This window comes from Cervus elaphus, chromosome 2 (genome assembly GCF_910594005.1).
Source record: "Cervus elaphus chromosome 2, mCerEla1.1, whole genome shotgun sequence".
NCBI lineage: Eukaryota > Metazoa > Chordata > Mammalia > Artiodactyla > Cervidae > Cervus > Cervus elaphus.
The window spans coordinates 6,907,865-6,932,434 of NC_057816.1; the positions used below are offsets into that span (position 1 = coordinate 6,907,865).

Sequence of the window (24,570 nt, forward strand, 5' to 3'; positions counted from 1 at the left end):
TGTGTGCGTTTGTCTATAAAGTTGTTGTTGAGGCGCCGGGGCATTAAGATGGCGGCGGCGGCGGCAGCCGTGGCGGGGGCGGGGCGCGGCGGTGGCGGCGGCGCAGAGCCCCGGCAGGAACGGAGCCGGGCCCGGGGCTGGGCGGGCGCCGAGCGCAGCGAAGGCCGGAGGTGACGCTGGGGTTGGCGGGAGGGGGCAGGGCAGGGGCGCAGCTCGGGCCGTGGGCACTAATGGCGGCGGGCGCGGCGGGGCGGGGGTCAGGCCCTTCTGCAGCCTCTATGCAGCCTGGGTTCGAGTCCAGGCACCAACCCGTTGGTCTCGGATCGGACACTGCTGTTTCTCGCCTCAGTGCCCTCGTCTGTAAGTGGGCTGGATAACGCTCGCCCGGAGGCCTGGCCCCATGGGCCCTGCCTCGGTGCTGCGAGGACGTGTGCTTTGCCTCCCTCCATTAAATCCCAGCGCCCGGGAGAGCGGCCAGCCTCTGGCAGGGCCAGGAGGCGTAGCTCGGCCGGCGGTTCCCATATTTGAATTCCCATTTCGGCCCTGTCACTCACTGAAGGTGTGACCTGCAGTGAGGCTCTTCTCTCTGAGCTTCGGTTTCCCCGTTTGTAGGTCAGGGAGAGCAGTAATAACACTAACTACATTTATATAGCTTTTGTTCCACCTCAGGCGGTTAATTCTGCACAACTGCTTGAGGCAGTAACAAATTGTTATCCATCGTGGAGATGCGGCAGCGGAGGCTCGGGCCCACACCGTTCAAGTTCAGTTCAGTGCCTGGCACCCACTAGGACCCAGCAAGTTGAGTCTGTCCCGGCCCTGCCCTGATTCCGTTCCGTTCCCTCCCACAGGATGGAACCAGGTGAGGAGCTGGAGGAAGAGGACTCTCCAGGTGGTCGTGAAGATGGCTTCACTGCTGAGCACCTGGCTGCGGAGGCCATGGCAGCCGACATGGACCCCTGGCTGGTGTTTGATGCCCGCACGACACCTGCCACAGAGCTGGATGCCTGGTTGGCCAAGTACCCGCCATCCCAAGTTACCCGCTATGGGGACCCTGGCTCACCCAACTCTGAGCCCGTGGGCTGGATTGCAGCGTACGGGCAGGGCTACATCCCCAACTCGGGTGATGTGCAGGGCCTGCAGGCCGCCTGGGAAGCTCTGCAGACCAGTGGGCGGCCCATAACGCCTGGTACCCTGCGCCAGCTGGCCATCACCCACCAGGTGCTGTCTGGCAAATGGCTAATACACCTGGCACCTGGCTTCAAGCTGGACCACGCCTGGGCTGGCATTGCTCGGGCCGTGGTCGACGGCCGGCTGCAGGTGGCCAAGGTGAGCCCACGGGCCAAGGAGGGAGGGCGGCAGGTCATCTGTGTTTATACGGACGACTTCACGGACCGCTTGGGTGTTCTGGAGGCAGATGCAGCCATCCGTGCGGCAGGTGTGAAGTGTCTGCTTACCTACAAGCCTGACGTCTACACCTACCTGGGCATCTACCGGGCCAACCGCTGGCACCTCTGCCCCACTCTCTATGAGAGCCGTTTCCAGCTTGGGGGCAGTGCCCGTGGCTCCCGTGTGCTGGACCGTGCCAACAATGTGGAACTGACCTAATAGGGCCACATGAGGGAGACGGCCCTTGCCCCCACTGCTGGGGCTGGAGCCTCCGTCTGTCTTCCCCCTCCTTGTCCCACGGAGGCCAAGCCTCTCCAGCTCTGAGGACTGGGTCACTCGGGAACTGCCTGCATCTTTGATCCCTTTGAACCTCTGTCCTGTGTTCGGGGTGACTCCAGTCCCCGCTGGCTGGAGGCAATGGCTCCCTGAGGGCCGGACCCTCAGCCTCTCTTAGCTGCTGCCTCCCCTTGGTCATCCAGAACCACAGGCGGGGTGCAGATGCCAGCAGGAGAACCTTCCTTGGCCACCGTCATCCCTGGCTGCACCTCCCCCTCCTCCTGCATCCTCCCCTTCTCCTCCTCTTTCACAAGAGAAAAAACAAGTGCTTCCAATCCCTCTCCTCGGGGCCTTCACAGTGCAGGGGGCAGAGGTCCTGTGGGCCTGAGCATTTCATTTTGTTGGGAGAGAGTGGGCAATTGTTCCCACTCTGCCTCCAGCAGAGAGAGTGCATGCCAAGGCCAAGGACACAGGGCCTGTCCCTGCCACCTCATAGCCCGCACCACCTTCTTCCTTTCTTTGGCTCCCTTGTCACATGCGTACTCCTGGCATTTCAATAAACCCAGCCTGGGTCTGTGTCTTGAGTGTTTTTTACAATACTGTGTTGGTGGTTACCTGCATTGGTTGGTGGAGAGAGGCAGGGCCAGGAGAGACTGCCCCCTCTGTCCTGACTGCCCTCAACGACCAAGCTGGGAATGTCTCTGAGAGCCTCTTCAAAGTCAGTCCTGTCTCACCTCCATCCCAAGAATCAGAATCAGTTGTTCGGTGATTTCCCATAAATTCAAGGACTTGGCCCAGTAAAGTCTGAGGGACTACTACTAGCCCACAGGGTGTGTTCATGCCAGTTAGAGAAAGGTACTTCCTTGGTTCTGCCCTGCTTCACCAGGCACATGGTCCGGTGAGTAGAGGGTAGGTTGGGTTTTGACCCACTTGGCTGAAATATCCTTGTGCAGTGACCCTTTCCCGTTAGAGAAAGGTACCTCCTTACTCCTGCCCTGCTTCTCCACGAGGGCACATGGTCCAGTGAGTAGAGGCTAAATTGGGTTTCGGCCTGCTTGGCTGAAATATACTTGTGCAGTGAAATATCGTGCAGTACACAGCCTTAAAAAGCCTTCTAAGTTCTCCTGTTTATACTCGCTTCCTACCACCCAGACCATCAGAAGCCACCAGTCTGTTTACAAAGCTCTTCCATATGGACTATTTAATTCTCACAACCTATCAGAAGATTTTTGGCTCAATTTATGGTCAAGAAAATAGAGACCAAGAGGGGAAGAGAGTTAGCTGAGTCATGGGCAGAGAGAGTTAAAAGACTTGTGCCCCAGGAACCTTCCTGGTGGTCCAGTGGTTAAGACTCCACCCTCCAATACAGGGGACATGGGTTCAATCCCTGGTCGGGAAGCTTAAGATCCAGTGTGTCATGGGGCGACTAAGCCTACGCACCTCAACTGGAGAACCCATGTGGCAAGTCTAAGATCCAGCCAACACAACTAAAAAGAAGTAAATATTTTTAAAAAATTTACCCTAGTCCTCACCAGGCTGATGGGGGTCTCCAGCCTCACCTAGAGTGAACTCTACAATGCAACTGGCATGTTCATTCACGTGATCTTCCTGGGCCATGCCCTCTGCTGAGGCTGCAACAGCTTCTGGGAGCTTGGTTCCGCAGCCCTGGCTGCAGCCCTGGCCCTGGCCTTGGCCTTGGTTGGAGGCCAGGGCGTCTGGCAGGGAGCCCCTAGGGATGCGGCTCTCGTGCTGGAACTGACTCAGCCTCCAGCAGCCTCATCGAATTGGAATTTGGAGCAGGGGAGCGGAGATGCCACCAGGCTGACTGGGTGGAAGTAGGTGAGTCATGCTGGCTCGGCCCCCTTCCCAGCTTCCTCCGCCCTAAGCTGAGTCCCCCTCAGCCCAGCCCTGGGAAGTCCCCAGCGCTGAGTGGTCTCCAGGCCGGAGCCTGGGGCCCTGCTTCCCTCAGACGATCAGTGTCTTGCACTTGCCCAAACTGAGCCAAGGCTTGGGGGGCTCCTGACCAGGTCTTCGTGGGTCCCACAAAAATGCCCAAGTGGTATCAACCCCACTGGTTCTTCCACAATTCAGCATTTCACACACTTCATCCCTGTTCTCCCTCCTCATGGTCCCACTTGAGCCCCTTCCTCATTCTCTCTCCCAAACCGTTGCCACTTGCCCCATTCTCCCCTCTCCGCTCACTGCCAGCTGTCCTGCAGGGCAGCCTCTGTCCAGTGTCTGTCCGCTCCCCAAAGCCCTTCTGTGACCCCTCCACAGCCTGTGACTTGAGTCCACTCTTGCACCTGTTATGACCTAGTTGCCCCCCGCCAGCTTCCCTCAGGCCCCCCTTTCTGCCCATACTCACCACGCTGGAGCCAGCTGGCTCTCTCTTCACCCCCTGGCACACAGCGCTGGGCCTCAGGCTCTTCCTTCTGCTTGAACAACCTGCTTTGCAGCAAGGATCGAGTGGTTCCTTCTGTAATCACTGGATTAATGTCTGTCTCTCGCTGGCCCCCCAGACTGTGCTCCGTGAAGGCAGGAACAATGCCTAAATCTGAGCCCTGTCCCCAGAGAGACTTGCACAGTGTGTGGCCAGAGCCACCTTTTCATATATTATTGAATGAATGAATGAATGAATGACTCAAATCCATCCCCTGCCAGTCCCTCCAGCCTCATCTCCTCCACTCTGTGCTTGACTCCAGATCTCAGGTGTCATCCTCTCAGAGGTTCCCCTCCCTCATTCGCCTGCTCCCCAGTTTCCCATAATGCCCACCTACCTGTGGCTCTTGCCTGGGCATCTGAAGCCCCTCAAGGACAGTGGCTGCTCTTTATCCCCCAGGGTGTCCTCAGCGTAGGACCTGGCCTAGCTAAGTGCCAAAAAAAAAAAAAAAAGAATAAATGAATGACTGACTGAAAGTCACCCTCTGTGTCTGGGCCTCAGTTTCCTCATTCTGTTCATAACAAGAGCCAGGCACTGTGCTAAGTATGTAGCTGTTTCTCATCTAAGCCTTTCTCAGTTCTGTAAAACAGGTCCAGAGAGGTTGTCATTGGTTCAAGGTTACAAAGTTCAGTATGTCAATCCAGGTCATCCTACTCCAGGCTTCCCAGGTGGCACTAGTGGTAAAGAATCCACCTGTCAATGAAGGAGACGCAGGAGACACAGGTTCGATCCGTGAGTCAGGAAGATCCCCTGGAGTAGGAAATGGCACCCCACTCTATATTCATGCCTGGAAAATTCCATGGGCAGAGGAGCCTGGTGGGCTACAATCCATGGGGCCACAAAGAGTAGGACACAAGTAAGCAACTGGGCACACCAGAGTGCCCAGTGCATTGTTGAGCCCCTACTATATGAAAGTGCTGCTGGGGAGAAGGGGCGCGCTGCAGAGATAAACAAGACCCAGAGAGGACTTAGGATCTGATGTGTAAAGTACATAGGTTCAGTCCTTTGAACCAGCTGAGAGAGGCTGGGCCAAGACTAAGATTCCCATTTTACTGATGGAGAAACTGAGGCCCAGAGAGTATAGTGACCAAGCCTACCGAGCAGGAAGGATCTACCTGCCTCCAGTGGGGACTGCCCCTCTGCCAGGAGCAGCAGCAGGAGCCCCTCTGAGTGGGACCCCCTGCTCAGGCTGACAGGGGCTTCTGCACTGTTTGGCCGGCCCCTTCCTGTGCGGGACTCAGGAAGCAGCCCAGACCCGGGGCAGGTTAGGCTGGGTAAACTTGGACAGGCTCTGTGCTCTGCTCCCTTTTATGAAACCACAGAAGGACGACTGAGCCAGGAAAAGGATAACACCCCCACTCCACCTACTCCCACCCCCACCACGGCGAACCCCCAGCCCCTGGAGAGAAGGCTCCAGAGGGACTGGCCCGTGAGTGAGGGGACCCTGCTGACCCCCGATTCCAGCTGGGGCTAGGGGCTGAACCTGGGAGGACAGGAAACAGCTGAGTCGAGAGAAAGCTTCAGCCAGAGCTTTGGCGAGGTTTTGGGGATTTTCCCAGAAGGGCAACTGTGCCCCACTCCCGCCCACTGGGAGGGGCCCTGGCAGGGACCTGGCTTGGGTCACACAGCTGATTCATCTGAGGAGGGAAACTCCCCATTTTCTCTGACTCGCATCCCCAAGATGCTGAGGGGTAACCCAAGGGCACCTAGCCCAGAAACCCACCAAACCTATCTTTCCTTGATTATCAGCCTCCCAGCAGGGCTGGAAAACCACCCAGGGACAGAGTTGGGCAGGGCAGCAGGGCCCCGGGGCAGCTTCCTAGGAAATAATAACAGTGACTGGAACCAGAGCAACAACCGGACAAGGGGCCCCTCAGGTGTCCCCCCTCACCCATTTTTCAGATGAGAAAACAGAGGCTCCCAGAGCCAGAGCAGACACACACGCAGATCTGCTCTGTTCCAGGCACTGCTCTAAGCAATGTGTACACAGTCACTCATTTCGGTTCTCACAGCCCGCGTTTTCCTGAGGAGTAAACTGAGCAGAAAGAGGTTAAGTCACTTGGCCACGGTCAAGGCTGGAAACGCTCCGGAGGCTCTCCACAGCTCCCAAGAGCCCTGCACACACCCCTGAGGCAGGGTGCTCTCCCCTGCGCCCTGAGCAGAGGCCTCCCTGGGGTGATGTCTGAAGTGATTTCTGGGGACCTTCTACCCTCAGCTCCCAGCTCAGGCCCCTGGAAACCCTTGAGGACAGGCAGGTCACACATGGGGTGCTGGCTCCTCCCAGGCCAAAGGGAGAGAGAGCTGGCTTTTGCAGAGAAACCTCGGCGGAACCCGCAGAGGTTGGGAGAGAGCAGCGAGGCAATCCCGCCAAAATCTGCCTCTGGAGGCTTTGACTCGATTCCAAACCCCAATCCTTTCCTCCCGAGTCAGAGCCTCCTTTCCTGTCTGCCTCCCCCCTCACTGACCCCACACACACACTCACACACGTACACACACGCACACACGTACACACAGGCACACTCTCCGCGCAGAGAGTCTGGCCTCCAGGCCCTGGTCCCGGTGGGCCCCGCTCCCTCTGCCCTGGGCCAGGGTCCCCCTGGGGGCTGGAGGGGACCTGAGAACGTGGCTCTGGGAAGCGTGGCCCAGGGAGGGCTCCATGCAGACAGCCTCTGCCTCATCTGGACCCACTCATGGGCCGATGACTCACCCCCTCGCCCCCCATGACTCAGTTTACACCGGTGCCCGGAGATCCTCCCAGGGAGGGTGTAGCGTTTACTAGGCCCAGCCCAGGCCTGCCGGCCTTTCATCCCAGGATAAGAGTTTCATCCCTGGGCTGGCCCGAAGCCGGGGCTGGCACCCGGAGCCCAGGGGTGGGAGGAAGCCTCAGCCTAGGAGGGTGGGAGCGTCCAAGAACTCGGTGACAGGCCCTAACTGCCCCAAGCCTGGGACTCCAGGGGACAGGAGCTACTCTAAGAAACCCAAGGGGCCAAGCTGAGCGGGCAGAGCCTCGTGGGCTCCAGCAGCAGAGACCCTGGTGTCCTGCATTCAGAGGAAACAGTCCACACGGCACAGAACATAACAGCAAGGGGACGTCCCTGGTGGTCCAGGAGTTGAGGACGCCATGCTTCTACTGCAGGGGGCACGGGTTCTATCCCTGGTTGGGGAACTAAGATCCCGCATGACTTGAGCCAGATAAACCAAACATAAAACAGAAACCAACAGGGTGTAGAGCAGTTTAACTTCTGGGTAAAAAGATACACAAGAGACTGCTTACAACACGGAGGGATGCTTTTCCCTGTATATGCTTGGGTGACTTCTGGATCTTGAAGCGTGTAAACATATTTCCTAGTTGAAAAACAAATGAGATGAAAGTTTAAAAACATAAGGTAAAGTAAAAAATAAAAATCAAGTTTTAAAATATTTTTTCTCTTGCACACACATCTATACACACACAGAGAGAGAGAGAGAGAGAGAGAACAAGAGATAGGGAGAATCCCTAAAACATAAAATTCTTAAAAATTATTCTGAGCAGATTAAAAACATGTAATAGCCTACATTACGGTGGTGGTGTTGGAGAAGACTCTTGAGAGTCCCTTGGACAGCAAGGAGATCCAACCAGCCCATCCTAAAGGAGATCAGTCCTGGGTGTTCATTGGAAGGACTGATGTTGAAACTGAAACTCCAGTACTTTGGCCACCTGATGCAAAGCACTGACTCATTGTAAAGGACCCTGATGCTGGGAAAGATTGAAGGTGGAAGGAGAAGGACGACAGAGGGTGAGATGGTTGGATGGCATCACTGACTCTACGGACATGAGTTTGAGTAAGTTCTGGGAGTTGGTGATGGACAGGGAAGCCTGGTGTGCTGCAGTCCACGGGGTCACAAAGAGGCAGACACGACTGAGCGACTGAACTGAATAGCCTGCATAATGCTGTGGGGCTCTGTTGCATGAGAGATTAACCTGGGTTAAGAACTCTAGGAAGGCCTCCTGAGGAAGTGGAGGGGAAATTGACACCTGCAGGATGACAGCTGGCCAGGCAAGGGGGTGAGGGTGGGCATCCTGGGCAGAGGGAACAGCCTGTCACCATGTTCAGGATTCTGGCTGCTTTCAAGGGACAGACTAACAAGGCAGTGAGAAGCTCAGGCTCTGAAGACTGACTGCTTACATTCACAGCTTGGCTCCACCATTTCCTTGCTGTGCAGTTTTTAGCAATTTGCTCAATTTCTCTATGCCTCCATCCCCTAATCTATAAAATAGGTGAACATTATTATCTGTCTCTACAGGATGGTTGTGAGCATTAATGAATTACTTCAAATAGTGGCTGGTTCATAAGAGATACCGGGAGAAGCAAATGGCAACCCACTCCAGTATTCTTGCCTGGAAAATCCCATGGACAGAGGAGAATGGTGGGCTACAGTCTATGGGATCGCAAAGAGTCGGACACAACTGAGAGACTAAACAATAACAACAGCATATATGAGTGTGAGACACTAGTGTATGACTCTCTTGGCCCTTCGAGCCTCTCAATCAACACACAACCTAAAACAATACAGAATATGTCACGCATCCGGACCCTACCCCTTCCCAGACCCCAGACCCTCCTAAGAAGCAATTTGAAATGTTCCGTGGCTTGGAAAGGTCCAAGTCAGGGCAAAGTGGTCAGAACTATGAAAGGTTCTTCTGTGAATATTGTCAGGGTTTTAAAATTTCCTCAGGGGACTTCCTCGGGGAGTTTAGGACTTGCCGCTTTCACTGCCAGGGACCCAAGTTCAATCCCTGGTTGGGAAACTGAGATCTCACAAACCAGGAGCCCAACAATAAGTAAATAAAAATAAAATAGAAAATCCCTCGGGCTGCTGGGTGGGAAGTGGAGGGAAGGGAGCAAGCTGAAGGCTGTGGGGAATATCCAGGTTAGACAGAATGGGGCCAGGCCGCAAGGGGAAGAAAGCTTTGTGGACGTGAACTGAAATGTCACCTCCAGATGTAGGAAGACTGGAACTCTGACCTATTGCTGGCGGGATGGGAACCGTTGGAGAGAATGAAGGCCAAACTAACGAGTACCCTGTGACCCGCAGTTCCACCCCTGGGCGGACAGCCAAGAGACGTGAGTGCAATTGGCCGTGGAAGGACATACCAAGAATGCACAGACTTCCTGGTGATCCAGTGGTTAGGACTCCACACTGCTACTGCAGGGGATATGGGTTCGATCCCTGATCAGGGAACTAAGATCTCACATGAGTTTGGGCACAACTTAAAAATAAAAAGAATGCTCTTTTATAATAATAAAGTCTTATTCATAAGAGCCCAAACTCAGAAAGCCATCCATATCAGCAGAAGGAGAATGGAGAGGAGGATTATGGGATAGTTGTGCAATAGAATACTACACAGTAATGGAAAAGACCAAGCTACTGCTTCACGCAACAATGTAATTGAATCCCTCAGATATGCTGAGTAAAAGAAACGAGACCCAGGAGAGTGCACTCCATATGGTTCCATTTACATGAAGTTCAAGAACAGGCAAAACTGATCTGTGATGATAGAAGTCAGTATGGTGGTTACATATGGATGGTGGGTGGTGACTGGGAGGAGACACAAAGAGGTGTGGGCTGTTGGAAATATCCCATACCTTGATCAGGGCAGTAGCTACATGTGTGTACATACATGTAAAAAAAATCATTGACCTGAACATAATGGATGAGTGGACTTTATTGTATGTTCATTAAACTGCAATTTTGTCAACAACCTAAAAATAAGAATCAAAATTTAAAAATTATTAGAAGAAAACATCGGGATGAATGTTCATGACCTCAACTTTGGCAATATATTCATAGACTGGACACTGGAAGCATGAGCAATGAAAGGAAAAACAGATAAAATGGACTTCAAAAAAATTATAAAACCTTTTGTGCATCAAAGTACATCATGAGGAATGTAAAAAGACAACCTACAGAATGGGTGAAAATATTTGCAAATCTTTTATCTGATAAGGGTTTGGTAGCTAGAATAAACAAAGGACTCATATAATTCAACAACAAAAAGAAAAAAGAAAATTAAAAATAGCAAAGGATCTAAATAGACATTTGTTCAAAAAATATATACAAATGGCCAACAAGTACATGAAAAGATGTTCACTGGTCATTAAGGAACACAAGTGGCTATTAAGGAAATGCAAATCAAGACACAGTGAGATACCACCACTTCACACCCTCTAGGATGTATTTTAAATACAGAAAATAATATGTTGGCAAGAATGTAGAAAAATTAGAACCCTCAGGCACTGCTAGTAAGAATGTAAACCAGTACAAGCACTTTGTAAAACAGTGAGACAGTTCCTCACAAGATTACACAGAAAATTACAACAACATCGTTGTTGTTCAGTCCCTAAGTCGTGTCTGACTCTTTGAAACCCCATGGACTGCAGCACATCAGGTTTCCCTGTCCTTTACTATCTCCTGGAGTTTGCTCAAATTCATATCCATTAAGTTGGTGATGCTATCTAACCATCTCATCCTCTGCGGCCCTCTTCTCCTCCTGCCTTCAATCTTTCCCAGCATCAGGGTCTTCTCCAATGAGTCAGCTCTTTGCATCAGGTGGCCAAAGTACGGGAGCTTCAGCTTCAGCATCTGTCCTTCCAATGAATATTCAGAGTTGATTTCCTTTAGGATTGACTGGTTTGAGTTCCTTGCTTCCCAAGGGACTTTCAAGAGTCTTCTCCAGCACAATTAGAAAGCACCAGTGTTTCGGTGCTCAGACTTCTTTATGTCCAAGTCTCATATCCATAATGATTACTGGGAAAACCATAGCTTTGACCACCTGCACCTTTGTCGGCAAAGCGATGTCTGCTCTATAATACGCTGTCTAGGTTTGTCATAGCTTTCCTTCCAAGGAGCAAGTATCTTTTAATTTCATGGCTATAGTCACCAGCTGCAGTGATTTTGGAGCCCAAGAAAATAAAATCTGTCAAGCTTCTACTTTTTCCCCTTCTATTCACCAGGAAGTAATGGAACCGGATGCCATGGTCTTAGTTTTTTGAATGTTGAGTTTTATGCCAGCTTTTTTACTCTCGTCTTTCACCCTCATCAAGAAGCTCTTGAATTCCTCTTCACTTTCTGCCATTAGAGTGGTATCATATCTGAGGTTATTGATATTTCTCCTGGCAATCTTGATTCCAGCCTGTGCTTTATCCAGTCGGCATTTTACATGATGTACTCTGCATGTAAGTTAAATAAACAGGGTGACAATATACAGCCTGGTCATACTCCTTTCCCAATTTTGAACCAGTCAGTTGTTCCATGTAAGGTTCTAACTGTTGCTTCTTGATTCAAATACAGGTTTCTCAGGAGACAATTAAGGTGGCCTGGTATTTCCATCTCTTGAAGAATTTTCCACAGTTTGTTGTGATCCATATAGTTACCACATGACCCAGCAATTCCACTACAGTCAGTGTAGGTATATTCCCAAGATAAATGGAAAACATATGTCCACATGAAAGTTTGTACACAAATGTCCATAGAAGCATTATTCATAATAGCCAGAAAGTAGAAACAAGCCAATTCCATCAACTGATGAATAAATAAATGGTGGTATAGCCATGCAATAGACTATTATTCAGCCATAAAAAGGAATGAAATGCTGATATATCTATAATATTGACAGCCTGGAAAATATTATGCTAAGTAAAAGAAACCAGACACAAAAGGTCACAAATTGTATAATTTCATTTGCATGAAGTGTCCAGATCAGGCAAATCTGTAGCAATAGAAAGCAGATGAGTGGTTTCTAGGGGATGGGAGTATGGTTACCAGGGAGGGAATTGGGAGCCATTACTCAATGGGCTTCCTAGGTGGTTTAGCAGGAAAGAGTCCACCTCCCAACGAAGGTAGACATGCAGGTAGACGCAGGAGATGTGGGCTTGATCCCTGGGTCAGGAAGATCCCCTGGAGGAGGAAGTAGCAACCCACTCCAATAGTCTTGCCTGGGAAATCCCATGGACAGAGGAGGCTGATGGACTACAGTCCACGGGGTCGCAAAGAGTCAGACACGACAGAGTACTAGCACTTAATGGACATGGAGTGTTTTAAATCTGGAACGATTTAAAAACTTTTGAAAAAAAAAAGTTTTGAAACTAGAGAGAAGTGGTGATTGCACAATCTCATGCAGGCACAAAATCCCACTCAAGTGTATGCTTTAAAATGGATAATTGTATGTTATGTGAATTTCACCTCAATTTAAAAAAGTAAACTTCAACGTAAAAAGTGAACGGAAACTGGAAAACATAAGCATCACCTCAGTGCCCTGGGGGCACTGACAGAACCTACTGGGTGCGGAACAGCCTCATCCACTACCTCTTTTTGCCTCACTGCAGCCCCAGGAGGTGGGGACTGTCTGAGGCTCAGAGAGGGAAATTGATAGAGCCAGGCTCACACAGCTGCCAAAGGACAAGGCCTGGGTCTCTCAGATCTCCCAGCCCCCAGACTCCTGAAATCACTGTGGCCCCCTGGAATTCTCGCCAGGCCTCCCTGGGTGGGAGCTAGTGAGGTCAAGGGCCAGGAACGTTACTGCAGCCACGAGGCGGGAGTTAGTGACTGAGAAGCTTGGAATGTGCAGCCTCTGAAAAGACCTCCTTGTGGCTCCACCGACGGTTAGGGCAGGAAGGGACTTTGAGAGCCATGTAATCATACACACACACACAGACGCACACACACACACTTGAGACCTGAGCCCCTGCTCAATCGCTGTCCCTGTCCCAGTCTGTGTTTCTGGAGCTGGCAGACAAATGCAGTCAAGGCTGACCTGTTAGGCTTCCCATGTGCCACCACCTGTCTGCCTCTGCACTCTGACCTGTCCTGCTTAGGCTCAGCCAAGAATTTCAGATATCAGTGTGTGTGCGTACGCACAAGTACCTTAGCATGTGGTCAGAACCCCCAAAGCTTCCACCCATGGGGCTTTTTCTTAACGTGCATTTTTTGTTGCTATTTGTCAAATTCTTACTATATGCTGTACGCAGCATGAAACATTATTTGATATCTATTCTCCAACAACCCTGAGATGTTTATCATTTTGTAGTCATCCGATGTCCTCATTTCACAGATGAGACTCTGAGAGATTGTATGCCTCACCGAGGTCATACAGCTGGCGAGCAGCGTAAGAAGAATTCGAATTCAGAACCCAGGCATATGATTCCAGCACATATGTTCTTTTCCATGAGTCACACTGCCTCTCCCCCCAACTTATGCACACATGTGTGCACATATGCATGCATGCACACTCACACACACATACACACACCCATGTATTTCTCATTCTGGCAAACTGCTCGTGGTTTCTTTTCTTTTTAGACAATGACAAGCACTGAGTAGAATAAGGAAAAGGGAGAGGCACCAGACGTAACCACCTTCTGAGTGCGCCTCACTTTACAGCTTACAAAGCACTTTCACATTTGTGATCTCATTTGATCCTACAGCCGCCCCATGAGGTCAGCAGGAGGCTCAATTATTCCCACTAGGAGCAAGACTCAGAAGGAAGGTGACCTGCCCAGGGTAACAGAGACGGAAAATGGTAACTCTGGGACTGGAAGCCCAGGGCCAAGCTGGCCTCTTGGTTCTAAGTCCTGAATGCATCCACCAACCATGGCCTCTGTCCCTGAGGAAGGTAGTCCAGGACCCCATCTTCCTGAAATTTCCCTTCTTTGAGGACAAAACTGGAGCCAGTCAAAAGGAGGTACCAGTGGAAAGCAGGACAGCCCAGCTCTCAATCTCTGTAGTTGTGTGACTCCGGCAGCTCCTTACTCTGTTCAGGCCTCAGTTTCCCCATCTGCAAAATGGGGCTGATAAAGGGACCTTCCTCCCAGAGTTGTTGGTTTTGGGTTGTTGACACTTGGTCCTGGCCTCACATTCACACAAACCTTTGACATAATCTCCAAACAAGGCTGATGACAACACAGTCCTGGAAGAGCCATTACAGTATTTAAGGAAGATGGCGTGTATCAGAACACAGAACTGTGTCCAGTTGGCTCAGTTGACAGGCTCTCACTACTGGTCGGGGCTCTGAATTAAACCTTGCTACAGTTCCTGAAATTATCCTGTGAGTAAGACAATTGTATTGCTTTGTATCTGTGGGTAGTTCAAAGTATTAACATGTCCTTGTAATTATTTAAAATACACACCATTTTTGTAACTCTGGTTTGTCATTTGTTCAGTTTTTCGTGTACCTGAACCTTAAAACAGCGCCAGTGAAGGGGACTCATGTCACGACTTGGATGGCAGTAGCATGGTTCCGGGCATGAATAAGCACCCAGTAGGTGATGATGATGGTAATACTAGTAACACCAATCACATCTATAATCCGATGTACAGTTTCCAGACTTCTTTCATATTCTTCATTCCAACTTCCCACGCGTGGCAAGGTCGCTCTGTGATTATTTTGTCCCATTTTACGCATGCAAACACTAGGCTAGACCAAGCAGTGGGGCTGCGGGGGGAACCGAGGGGCGGGGGGGGGGGGCGGGGGCCAATCGGCTCTTGGGGGCGAGGCGGGGCGAGGCGGGGCGAGGCGGGGCGAGGCGGGGCGAGGCGGGGCGAGGCGGGGCGGGGCGCCCGGCTGCTCGCAGGTGCGTAGGTCCGCGGGGGAATCCTTCGCTCCACCTGGGCGCGGCGAGGAAATCGCACCATGTTTGGGCAGCTACGTCAGAGGGGGCGGGCCCGCGGCTGTCCCTGGGAGCCGCCAGATCCGCCCCTTTTCCCCACCGAGAGTCTGTGGCTACTGGACTGTGGGAGGCGACAGAAAAGTTCAGGGCGGATTGATAAAAGGCGGCGCGTCTGGAGAGGTGGAGCCTGGAGGTGACCAGAGCCGGGGCGAAACGCCCGCCCTCCTCCGCCCACCCCCCCAGTAGAAGTGGTTCAGCCCGAGGACTTTTCATTCATAAAAAGAAAAGACTCCGCTAGGAGCGAGTGAGTCAGAACCGAAGCCGCCGACGCGGACCCCACAGAGCCGCCAACCCAGGGCATGTTCCGAGACTACGGGGAACCCGGACCGAGCTCCGGCGCCGGCGGTGCGTACGGCGGCCCGACGCAGCCCCCGGCCACAGGCCAGCAGGTGAGAGGAACCAGACACCTGGAGTCCACAGGTGGACAGCGCCGAGGAGAGCGCGGGCCGCTCCGGCACACTCGGGGACTGGGACCGGGAACCGGGGGAGAGACCAGGTCTCGGAGCCGTGGCAGCGGGTTCTGCCCACTCTCCGCTGTCCAAAGGCACTTTCTGCCCCACAGCCCAGCAGAGCGCGCACGGCGGGAGGAACACATCTCTGCGAGCATCTGCCCAAGCGCACGTCCCCCTCCCCCTCTGTCCGTTGTCTCTCTGTCCCTCCGTCTCTGTTACCTCTTCTCCTTCCTCCTGTTCACCGTTAATTTCTTTGTCCCATCTGCTTCGGAAGGGGACCCCCTTGGTCCGGGATTAGTCCCAGCCCCGACCGGATCAGAGTCCGATCCATCTCGGACGACATTTCCGAGGTCCGGAGTCTGAGCCGCGGCCGAGAGGTCCCCACGCACTGGCTCCCCCAGCCGGCTTGCCCGGACAGACTGGGAATCCTGAGCAGTCTGTCTGTGGTTGTCCGAGTGCCTGCCTGTTTGTTTGTCCCTCTCCACCCCATCGCCAAGTTCTCATCCCCGTCCAGCCGCAGTGGAGCTGGTGGGCTCCGGAAGACTGGCTCTTGACCCCTTTACGGGTTGGGGCGGGTGGAGACCGCGAGGTGCCAGGACTTGCGCGGGGTCATGCAACCGGCAACTCCCGCGCCCCCGACTCTCGACATCGAACGGCGCCCGCTGCCGGTTGGGGGGATCCGGGAGGCTGCAGGTGCCCATTTCCTGTCGAGGGGCGATGAGCACGTGTCGCTAGGGGTGGAAAGGAGCGGCGTCCGTTCCGCCGAGTCACGGCGGCCGAGTCACGGTGGGTGACTCACCCCGGGCGCCCCTCCCTTCCTGGCCCGGAGCTGCCCGGGCCCTGACAACGTCGGGAGCAGGAGATGCCGCCGGCGGTACGTAGGCCGGGAACTAGGGTCATTGGGCCACTGGGCCCGCAGCGCTGAGCCGGGGACACTGCTGTCTAGACTTGCCTGGGCTTGAGGGAGCTTCCCGGACGGCTGGGCGCCCACACCCAGGGCCCAGCCCCAGGGCTTGAACTCAGTTCTCCTCCGGAACACTGAGTCCCTATCTCAACCCATTCCTCACATTTCTGGCTGAAAAAATCGTGGCAGCGCATATTGTGCAGTCTTGCATTGTGTTGGGCACTTTCCACCTCATTTTTTACCTTGTCTCACAGAACCTAAGACCCCATTGATTTTAAAACCCGTTATTTTGTGCCACTATTTTTTTTTTTAATTTGTCAATTAAACTGTGACCTCAGAGCTACTGAAGGGTACTTCTTGGCATCAGGGGAATGATCTTAACCTATGACAATATTAAAAACAAGGAAACGGAGGCATATTGAGGATAAATAATTTACCTTGACAGCCAGTAAATGGCTGAGCTAAGATCAGAACTGGGCTAGCTTGAACCCAGAGCAGTGGCTCTTGCCTACCATGGCCCCTGTATGTTGGGTACCTGCCACTTGCCAGGCTCTGTCGCACACACATTCTCTTACCTGATTCTCATCGTCACCCTAGAAGTTGTGCTAAGTTGCTCAGTTATGTCTGACTTTTTGCAACCCCATGGACTGTAGCCCGCCAGGCTCCTCTGTCCATGGGATTTCCCAGACAAGAATGCTGGAGCAGGTTGCCGTTTCCTTCCCCAGGGAATCTTCCTGGGGCTGTCATTATCTTCCTTGTGCAGATGGGACTCAGGCAGGGTGCAGGAGCTGGTAAGACCCTGACCACCTGGGCCCAAACCTCACTTCCCACTTATTGACTGTCTATCTAGGGACAACCGTTTTCCTGTCTGAAAATGAAGATTTGTTGTTGTTTAGTCACTAAGTCGTGTCCGACTCTTTGCAACCCCATGGACTGCAGCCCACCAGACTCCTCTGTCCATGGGATTCTCCAGGCAAGAATACTGGAGTGGGTTACCATTTTCTCCACTAAGTGATATCTTCCTGACCCAGGGATCAAACCTTCATCTCCTGCATTGGCATCAGAAATGTAGTCAGACTCTTTATCGCTGAGTCACCAGGGAAGCCCTTAAAATGAAGATACTGTTGTGCAAATTATAAGGAGTCAGTATTTTTAAAGTGTCTGGGACAGCACCTGGAATTCACACTTTATTACTGGAAGCCCCTCAATCCACACAGACCTTATCCTTGGCCCTCCATGTCTTATCCCTCAGAAGTTCCACCTCGTGCCAAGCATCAACACTGTGAGTGGCAACCAGGAGCTGCAGTGGATGGTTCAGCCTCACTTCCTGGGACCCAGCAGCTACCCCAGGCCTCTGGCCTATCCCCCGTACAGTCCCCCACAGCCCCGGCCAGGAGTCATCCGGGCCCTGGGCCCAACTCCAGGGGTGCGTCGCCGGCCCTGTGAACAGGTAAGAAGCAGAGGTGCTCACGAAGGTTCTTGAGTCCACAGGGGTGCTGAGGTGCAGAAAATAAACTCTTGTCTGGAAGCAGAACACAGGCTGAGAAGGGGTGTGGGGAGAACAGGCTCACTGATTACTATTGGCCAAGACAGAAAGTGATGAGAGCCCCTGGGGAGACCCAGAGGGCAATGCGGTCACTTCTGGATCAGGGAAGACTTCCTGGAGGTGGAGGCATATTAGCCTAGAAGAATGGGTAGGATTTGCATAGGGAGACAGATGATGGAAAAGACATTCCAGGTAGAGGGGATGGCAGGAGCAGGAAAGGAGGCAGAGGTGAGAACATGTAAGGTGTGTATGTGGAGAGCTGTGTGGGCAGTAGTGGGGCTCCACCTGACGACAGGTGTGGAGAGGATGGGCTTAGGCTGGCTGTGTTGCCGAGGTGAAAACAGAAAGGGTTTCCTTCAGCTACTCTGAGTCTCAATTTCTCTAACTCATTTAATCCTCACAAAAACCCTCTTGGGAATGAACTCTGGCTTTCCCCCATTTTACAGCTAAAGAGATGAAGGCACAGAGAGATAGTCACTTGCCCAAGGTCACACAAGGAGTGAGTAATGAGACAGGACTGTCCAATTCTAAAGTCAGATCATACCCACCAAGCCACAGTGTCTCACCAGGAGGTAAGAGGAGGCTTGAAGTTGAAAGAGCTGGGAACACTTGCCTTCCAAACCAGGGTTTTTGGCTGCTCACTGCTAGTAATAAAGTCCTTACCCAAATAAATGATTAAGAGCCGGAGGGTCTTTAAGGTACTGGTTCCTGTTTGCTCTCCCTGGGGCATTTCAGTATCTGAGATTGTAGTGGGTGAGGGCTGCCCCTTAATGAGTTTGCTTTGACAGCAGGGTAGAGGATGGAAAGGACAGTTAGAATCCTGAGAAATGTGCGATTAGTCAGGGGTGGCTTTTCCAGAAAAAGAATGGCTGGCTTTTGTGACCAGATGGAAGGAGACTATGGTGTAAGCCCCAGAGGCAGGCTCCTGGACTTCCTTCAGCCACATTTCTTTGATCCTGGGTACTCCTAGATGGGTTATGAATGGGCTCCTTTTTGGGAGAGGTGGTGTCCATCAGCTGGCCCCTTTCTCAGTGTTAAATAGACTGCATGGATTTTTTTTTTAAGATTTATTTATTTTTTGGCTGTGGCGGGTCTTTGTTGCTGCTCTCAAGCTTTCTCTAGCTGCAGCAAGCAGGGGCTACTCTTCTTTGTGGTGTGCAGGTTTCTCATTGTGTTGGCTTCTCTTGTTTCGGAGCACAGACTCTAGAGCTCTGGCTCAGTAGTTGTGGTACACAGGCTTAGTCGCTCTGCAGCATGTGGGATCTTCCTGGACCAGGGGTCAAACCAGTGTCCCCAGCACTGCAAAGCAGATTCTTAACCACATGGATTTTCATTTCTGCTCTGGAACCACAAACAAGTTATTCATCTTCCCTGGCTTTTGGCTCCTTACAAGAGAAGCTGGGTTAAGGATTCACATAAAGCACTTAGCTGGCACACAGTAGGTTCCCAATAAATAACTACATAGAAGCTCTCATTAGCCCCTCTTAGTGCTTACAGCTCCTGGGGAAGAGGAGGTTTGGTTATCAAGTGACTGAAAAGAATGAGGTTCCTTTGAAAAAGAGTGGCTGCAACGGCCACTTACAGCTGTGGAATGAAAGAAGACTTCCAGGAAGGGTCGTGGTGGCCTGAGGGATCTCAGTTGAGTCCTGGGAGAGGAGGGTTAGGATTTATAGAGGGACAGGGAGGACATTCCCAGAGGAATCATAGGTAGCAAAAGCTGGGAGGGAGAAGGAAATTTGACTAATCCAAGCTTACTAAATATGGAACGGGTCAGGGTGGGGAGGTCCCCAGAGTGCAATGTGAAGGCGCCCCTGCGCTGCCATGCCCTCTGCCAGGGTCCTACCACTGGGCCAGCAGCACAGAGTCCACCTCACTGTTCTCTGTAACCCTCCTTCCCCCAGATCAGCCCCGAGGAGGAGGAACGCCGTCGAGTGAGGCGAGAGAGGAACAAGCTAGCTGCGGCCAAGTGCAGGAACCGGAGGAAAGAACTGACCGACTTCCTGCAGGCGGTGAGCATCAGCGAGTGCAGAGGGTGCCCTGGTCCCGGCCCACCCAACCTCAGAGAGCCCCCAGTTCCCAAGGGCCGCAGGGGGCGCCATTAGATACATCCCCTCCCCCAAGCTCCCCGTTGGAGCGGCACTGCGACGAGGAAAAAGTGGTTAAAAATTAGTTGCAGCGTGTCTCGCTCTGAACATAGCAGAGTTGAAGCAGGCCCGACAATATCTTTCAAAGGTGCCCCCGAGCCTGATGGGAATCGTGCCCATATTCTCCTATGGGCTCATGGGAGTTGTAGTCCAGACTTGATGGAGACTCTCTACTCCCCCCAGCCTCCCCTCCCCCGCGCCCCAACCTGCCAATCACTACCACCGCGGGAGGCTCTGCGACATTCAGCCCTCTTCTTCTTGACTCCTTTCCTTATCGTCCACAGGAGACCGACAAACTGGAGGATGAGAAATCTGGACTGCAGCGAGAGATTGAGGAGCTGCAGAAGCAGAAGGAGCGCCTGGAGCTGGTGCTCGAAGCCCACCGCCCCATCTGCAAAATCCCGGAAGGGGCCAAGGAGAGCGAAACCAGCGGCACAGGCGGTGCCAGCGGCAGCAGCAGCCCGCCAGGCCCCTCCCGCCCTGTGCCATGTATCTCCCTTTCCCCAGGGCCTGTACTTGAACCCGAAGCATTGCACACTCCCACGCTCATGACCACACCCTCCCTGACTCCTTTCACCCCCAGTCTGGTCTTCACCTACCCCAGCACGCCAGAGCCCTGTGCCTCAGCTCATCGCAAGAGTAGCAGCAGCAGTGGGGACCCCTCTTCTGATCCCCTGGGCTCCCCAACCCTCCTGGCCTTATGAGGCACTCCAGCTCTTGCTCCCTGTGGGTGCCACCCTAACCAGTATTTCCCTGCTCATTAGTCCAGCTGGCCTGGATCATATTCCATGTCCAACCCCAGCAGATTCTTCTCCATCCCTCCAGACGAGACTGAGCATATTTTGCTTCCTAGTAGAGCCAAAGCTGCCCACTGGTTCTCCAGAGCTGGCCTCTCTAGCACAATTTGCACTAAATCAGAGACAAAATAGTTCCCACTTGTTGGAGGGAATTCCGGGCAGCTCCCAAGGGACTTTGTAGATTCTCAGAGGTCCTCTGGAGCCCTAATCCCCTACAGATCACCCCTATGGTCTTCATCACCTCTTCCTGTGATCCACCCAACCCTACCCCTGACAGAAGATGATACTCTACCAGCCTAGAACACTAACTCACCCAGCCGCACTGCGAGCAGCACCAGGTTACTGAACCAGGACACTCTGCCAGCGCCTCCTAAAAGGAACGGCTCAGGAGAGTGCCAGAGCTGACCTGCGGCCCCCAGCTCTGAGAAGACTTTAGCTCCAAGCCTCCACAGCGTGGGCAGCTGCTATTTATTTTCCTAAAGAGAGTATTTTTGTACAAACCTGCCAAAATGGAATAAAAGGCTTGAAGCTCTAGCCTGCTCTCATTGGACCCAGAGGCTAAAGGGAGACCATTTGGAACCAGAAGCCTCAGGCTCCCATTTCAGCTCCACCAACTCACTACCTGACCTTGGACAAACTGATATTTCTGGACCTCGATTTTCTTATCTGACAAATGAGGCTACATCTGTTCTGCCTCATCTCCAGGACTGAGAAGAGGAAGAGAAAGTGCTGTGAGGTGCCAAGCCAAGAGGATTATCCTCCTCCCAGTGGGGGACCCACAGTGCTCCCGCCTGTGCCACCGGAGGGCGCTGTTAGGCCCCTTCCAGCCTCTCGGGAGGCGGCTGAGTGGGTTTTAGGCCCCCAGCACCTGCTTCCTGCTCCATTGTCTTGGACAGGAAGGAGCCGGGAAGGGAGCTGGAGCCACTTCTGGGGCCGGATCACGGCCTGTCCTGGGGCCTGATGGGGGGAGCCAATGGCTCACCACTGTCCCACATCCCGCCCCAGGACTGAAGTAATGGGGGAGTCAGCCACCTTAGTTCTACTGTCCCTCCAGATGGGAATGGTACCCCCAATGGTCCCCGCCCTCGTCCCAACGCCGGCGAGTTCCAAACAGACGCGCCCGAGCCATGGGCTCTGCTTCCGCCTCAGTTTATTAGCCTCCACCCAGCCCCCAGTAAGTCCCTCCACTCCAGCCTCCAGTCCCCCTACTGCCCCGCCAGCGAGAGCCAGGGGCCTTCCTCAGTGTTAGGGTTTCTAAGTCCATTCCATCGGCCCTTCGTGCGCGGCCGGGGCGGCGTCTGGGTCCCCAGGTTCACCGCAGTCTCGTCGCTTGAGGAGCAATCCGGGCGGGCATCGGCGGGAAGCTGTGCCCTCAGTCATCTGGGGAGCAGGCCAGGGGCAACTGATCGGGGCTGCCCACGCTGCCGGTACTGGAGCTTCCATCGCCCAGGTCACGAGGACCGCAGGGGGGCAAGGCCAGCTCGGGTGTCGGCCCAGCGCCAGAGCCCCCCGAGCCGCCGGAGCCGCCTCGGGGACCCCACTCTTCGCCCAGCGCCAGACAGAGCTCCTTGAGCGCCAGGTTCTCCCGCAGCAGCTCCTCCTGGCGGCCTTCCAGCTCGGCTAGCTTCTGCCAACAACCGCCCAGATCCTCGCGCACTGCTCGGGATGCTTGGGTCCCGAAGAGCTGCCACTGGCGCGCGGCGCGACGCCCGCGCTGGCGCTCCGAGTCCAGGAAGCAGCAGAGGTCGCGCAGCTCGCGGTTCTCGGCCTGTAGGCGTCGGTTGAGCTGCTTGAGCTCGCGGATCTCGCCCAGGTGACCCTGTAGCTGCCGATTCACCTCCTGCATGAGGCGGCCGCGCTGCACCAGAGCCGCCAGGCGCGCCGCCTCCTCCCGCCGCAGGCGCCGCACCAGCTCCTCCTTGCCCAGAGCCGCCATCTCTTCATCCGTCAGCTCCTCCAGGCCGCCCGTCTCGGCCTCCATGGCTGCCTAAGCCTCTGGAGCATCGCCTGCCCGCCGCCGCGGCCCAGGAGCCCCACGACGAGCTCCTTGCCGCTGGGGCTCAGGCACCCGCTCAGTGGACAAGCTGTGGCGGAGCTAGAGTAGGATGCAGCAGCCGCGCGGGGGTGGGCACGCGGCGGGGCGCGCGCCGGGGCGGGGCCCCAAGACGTCAAGGACGAACAGCCAATCCGGGATAGCGCCCTCGGAAAGGGGCGGGGTCCAGGCTCCCAGAATGAAGCCCTTCCCCGCCCACTTCGGACCGCGGAGTCCCTGACGCTCGCTGACTTTGGGTATCCGCGTCCCCGACCTCGGTTCCAGACAGCCCCAAAGTAGGCGCTTCGTACCTTCCAATTCCAAACCGCCTCAAGCTCGAGCCCAGGCCTCTCGACTCCCTCTGAGAACCAAGATTCCAGTGTCGACCCCCGACTCTTGCGCCCACCCTCTGACAAAATCCAGACGGATCGCCTTTCCATCCTTCCTAGATTTGCTCGAACTGTAGAGTCTCGTCTCACTGAGCATCGTTTTCAGTCCTTGGAAACCTAAGTCCAAACGTCCTGGCTCACATCATCAGCCTACTCTCCCTCTCACAGACCGTTTCCTGTCCGGTGGGAGGGGCATACAACGGATTTGTTTGTTCAGTAAACTTTTATTGTGTGTAAGAGTTAAGCAGAAATAAACGAGTCATATCCGTCTACTGTCCTTAAAGAGGTCTTGATCTGGCAGAGGCGACAAGCTGCGATGAAGAAGAAGCAAATGGAGGAAGACCACATTTTTAGGGACTGCCCCCACCCACAAAGTGCGTACTAAGTCGCCTCAGCCGTGTCCGACTCTTTGCGACTCTATGGACTGTAGCCTGGCAGGCTCCTCTGTCCATGGGGATTCTCGAGGCAAGAATACTGGAGTGAGTTGCCATGCCCTCCTTCAGGGGAGCCTCCCGACCCTGGGGTGGAACCCACATCTCTTATGTCTCCTGCATTGGCAAGCGGAAGCTTTCCCCAAAGAGGTGCTACCTGAGGGACCCTGAAAGATGTATAGGACTTTGGCGAGTAATGAGAGAGATATTTGAGGAACAGAGAATAGCACGATGAAAGTCTGGGGACTGAAAGAGCCTCCATGCTTTAGGAACAGAGAGAGTAAACTGGTTTTTCATGTTTGTTTTGGAAAGGCAGTGCTTAGAGAAAGTGGTAAGAGAGGAAGGCAGGCAACAAAGGTAGTCAGAAGCCAGATTCTTAAGGGCTTTAAATACTAAGCTGGAGCATTTACACAGGCAAGTAAGGATTTCAGCAGGGGAGTAACATTTTTGAAAATACATTTTTAAAAAAGGTTGATTGGGCTGCTCTGTGTGGGATGGACCATAGGGAGGGGATGTAGGCAGAAAGATTACTGAGAACAATGTGTCAGTGGGCAAGGAGAGCTATGCAGAAGGACTGGGCTTGGACAGTGCAGTGGGGGTGGAGAGGACAAAACAGATACTAGAAATATTCAGGAGGCAAATCAGCAGACCTGAATGTGGAGAGAGAAGAGTCGGAGAAAGCCCAGGTTTCTGGTATGAGAACAAGGTGAATGTAGAGGCTGTTCCTGAGATAGGAACACGGGGTGGGGGGTGGGGGTGGGAACAGATCAGGAAACCAACAGGTCTGGCTGTGGGGAACAGAGTGGAAAGAGTTACAGATTGGTGGCCGTCTGGATGTGGACTTCCAGACAGATCTCTAAGCTGTATCAGGGAGATCATTAGTTGGAGGGGTGGAGGAGGGGCGGTTGGCTTAAAACCATGGGAGTAGGTACCCCATGTTCAGGAGGGGCTCATCTGCAGGATGGACTGAGGGGCTCTCAGTAAGGGCCCTTGAAGACGGGCCAGACAACTTTTTTTGCATAAAAAAGATTCAGGATAGAGCCCTGTTGTTGTTTAGCCGCTCAGTC

At 53.5% G+C, this 24,570-nt stretch overlaps 3 protein-coding genes across 4 annotated transcripts; 2 read left to right on the forward strand and 1 right to left on the reverse strand.

Moving 5' to 3' along the window:
• Positions 1-13: 13 nt before the first annotated feature.
• Positions 14-2,240, forward strand: C2H11orf68 (chromosome 2 C11orf68 homolog). Of its 2 annotated transcripts, none has more exons than XM_043926490.1 (2): positions 14-170; positions 849-2,240. In XM_043926490.1, exons 1-2 carry the CDS (start codon positions 49-51, stop codon positions 1,603-1,605), a joined length of 879 nt encoding a protein of 292 aa, XP_043782425.1. In that variant the 5' UTR covers positions 14-48; the 3' UTR covers positions 1,606-2,240. The 2 variants fall into 2 exon arrangements, with proteins under 2 accessions (XP_043782425.1, XP_043782434.1); XM_043926499.1 differs by lacking the exon at positions 14-170 and adding an exon at positions 207-360.
• A 12,504-nt stretch (positions 2,241-14,744) lies between these two features.
• On the forward strand, positions 14,745-21,809 carry FOSL1 (FOS like 1, AP-1 transcription factor subunit). The gene is made up of 4 exons (XM_043926558.1): positions 14,745-15,197; positions 17,417-17,614; positions 19,612-19,719; positions 20,139-21,809. Exons 1-4 carry the CDS (start codon positions 15,108-15,110, stop codon positions 20,556-20,558), a joined length of 816 nt encoding a protein of 271 aa, XP_043782493.1. The 5' UTR covers positions 14,745-15,107; the 3' UTR covers positions 20,559-21,809.
• CCDC85B (coiled-coil domain containing 85B) lies at positions 21,785-23,236 on the reverse strand. Its single transcript, XM_043926567.1, has one exon. The coding sequence runs from the start codon at positions 22,630-22,632 to the stop codon at positions 22,024-22,026; it is 609 nt and encodes a 202-aa protein (XP_043782502.1). The 5' UTR covers positions 22,633-23,236; the 3' UTR covers positions 21,785-22,023.
• Between the last annotated feature and the right edge of the window lie 1,334 nt (positions 23,237-24,570).

What these genes read in the sequence shown, in the direction of transcription:
- C2H11orf68 (XM_043926490.1), top strand. Translation starts at nt 49, where the DNA reads ATGGCGGCGGCGGCGGCAGCCGTGGCGGGGGCGGGGCGCGGCGGTGGC. An exon ending in GAGCGCAGCGAAGGCCGGAG is followed by an intron (nt 171 to 848) that starts GTGACGCTGGGG and finishes TCCCTCCCACAG; the next exon opens with GATGGAACCAGGTGAGGAGC.
- FOSL1 (XM_043926558.1), top strand. Translation starts at nt 15,108, where the DNA reads ATGTTCCGAGACTACGGGGAACCCGGACCGAGCTCCGGCGCCGGCGGT. An exon ending in CCCCGGCCACAGGCCAGCAG is followed by an intron (nt 15,198 to 17,416) that starts GTGAGAGGAACC and finishes CTTATCCCTCAG; the next exon opens with AAGTTCCACCTCGTGCCAAG. An exon ending in TGACCGACTTCCTGCAGGCG is followed by an intron (nt 19,720 to 20,138) that starts GTGAGCATCAGC and finishes TATCGTCCACAG; the next exon opens with GAGACCGACAAACTGGAGGA.
- CCDC85B (XM_043926567.1), bottom strand. Translation starts at nt 22,632, where the DNA reads ATGGAGGCCGAGACGGGCGGCCTGGAGGAGCTGACGGATGAAGAGATG.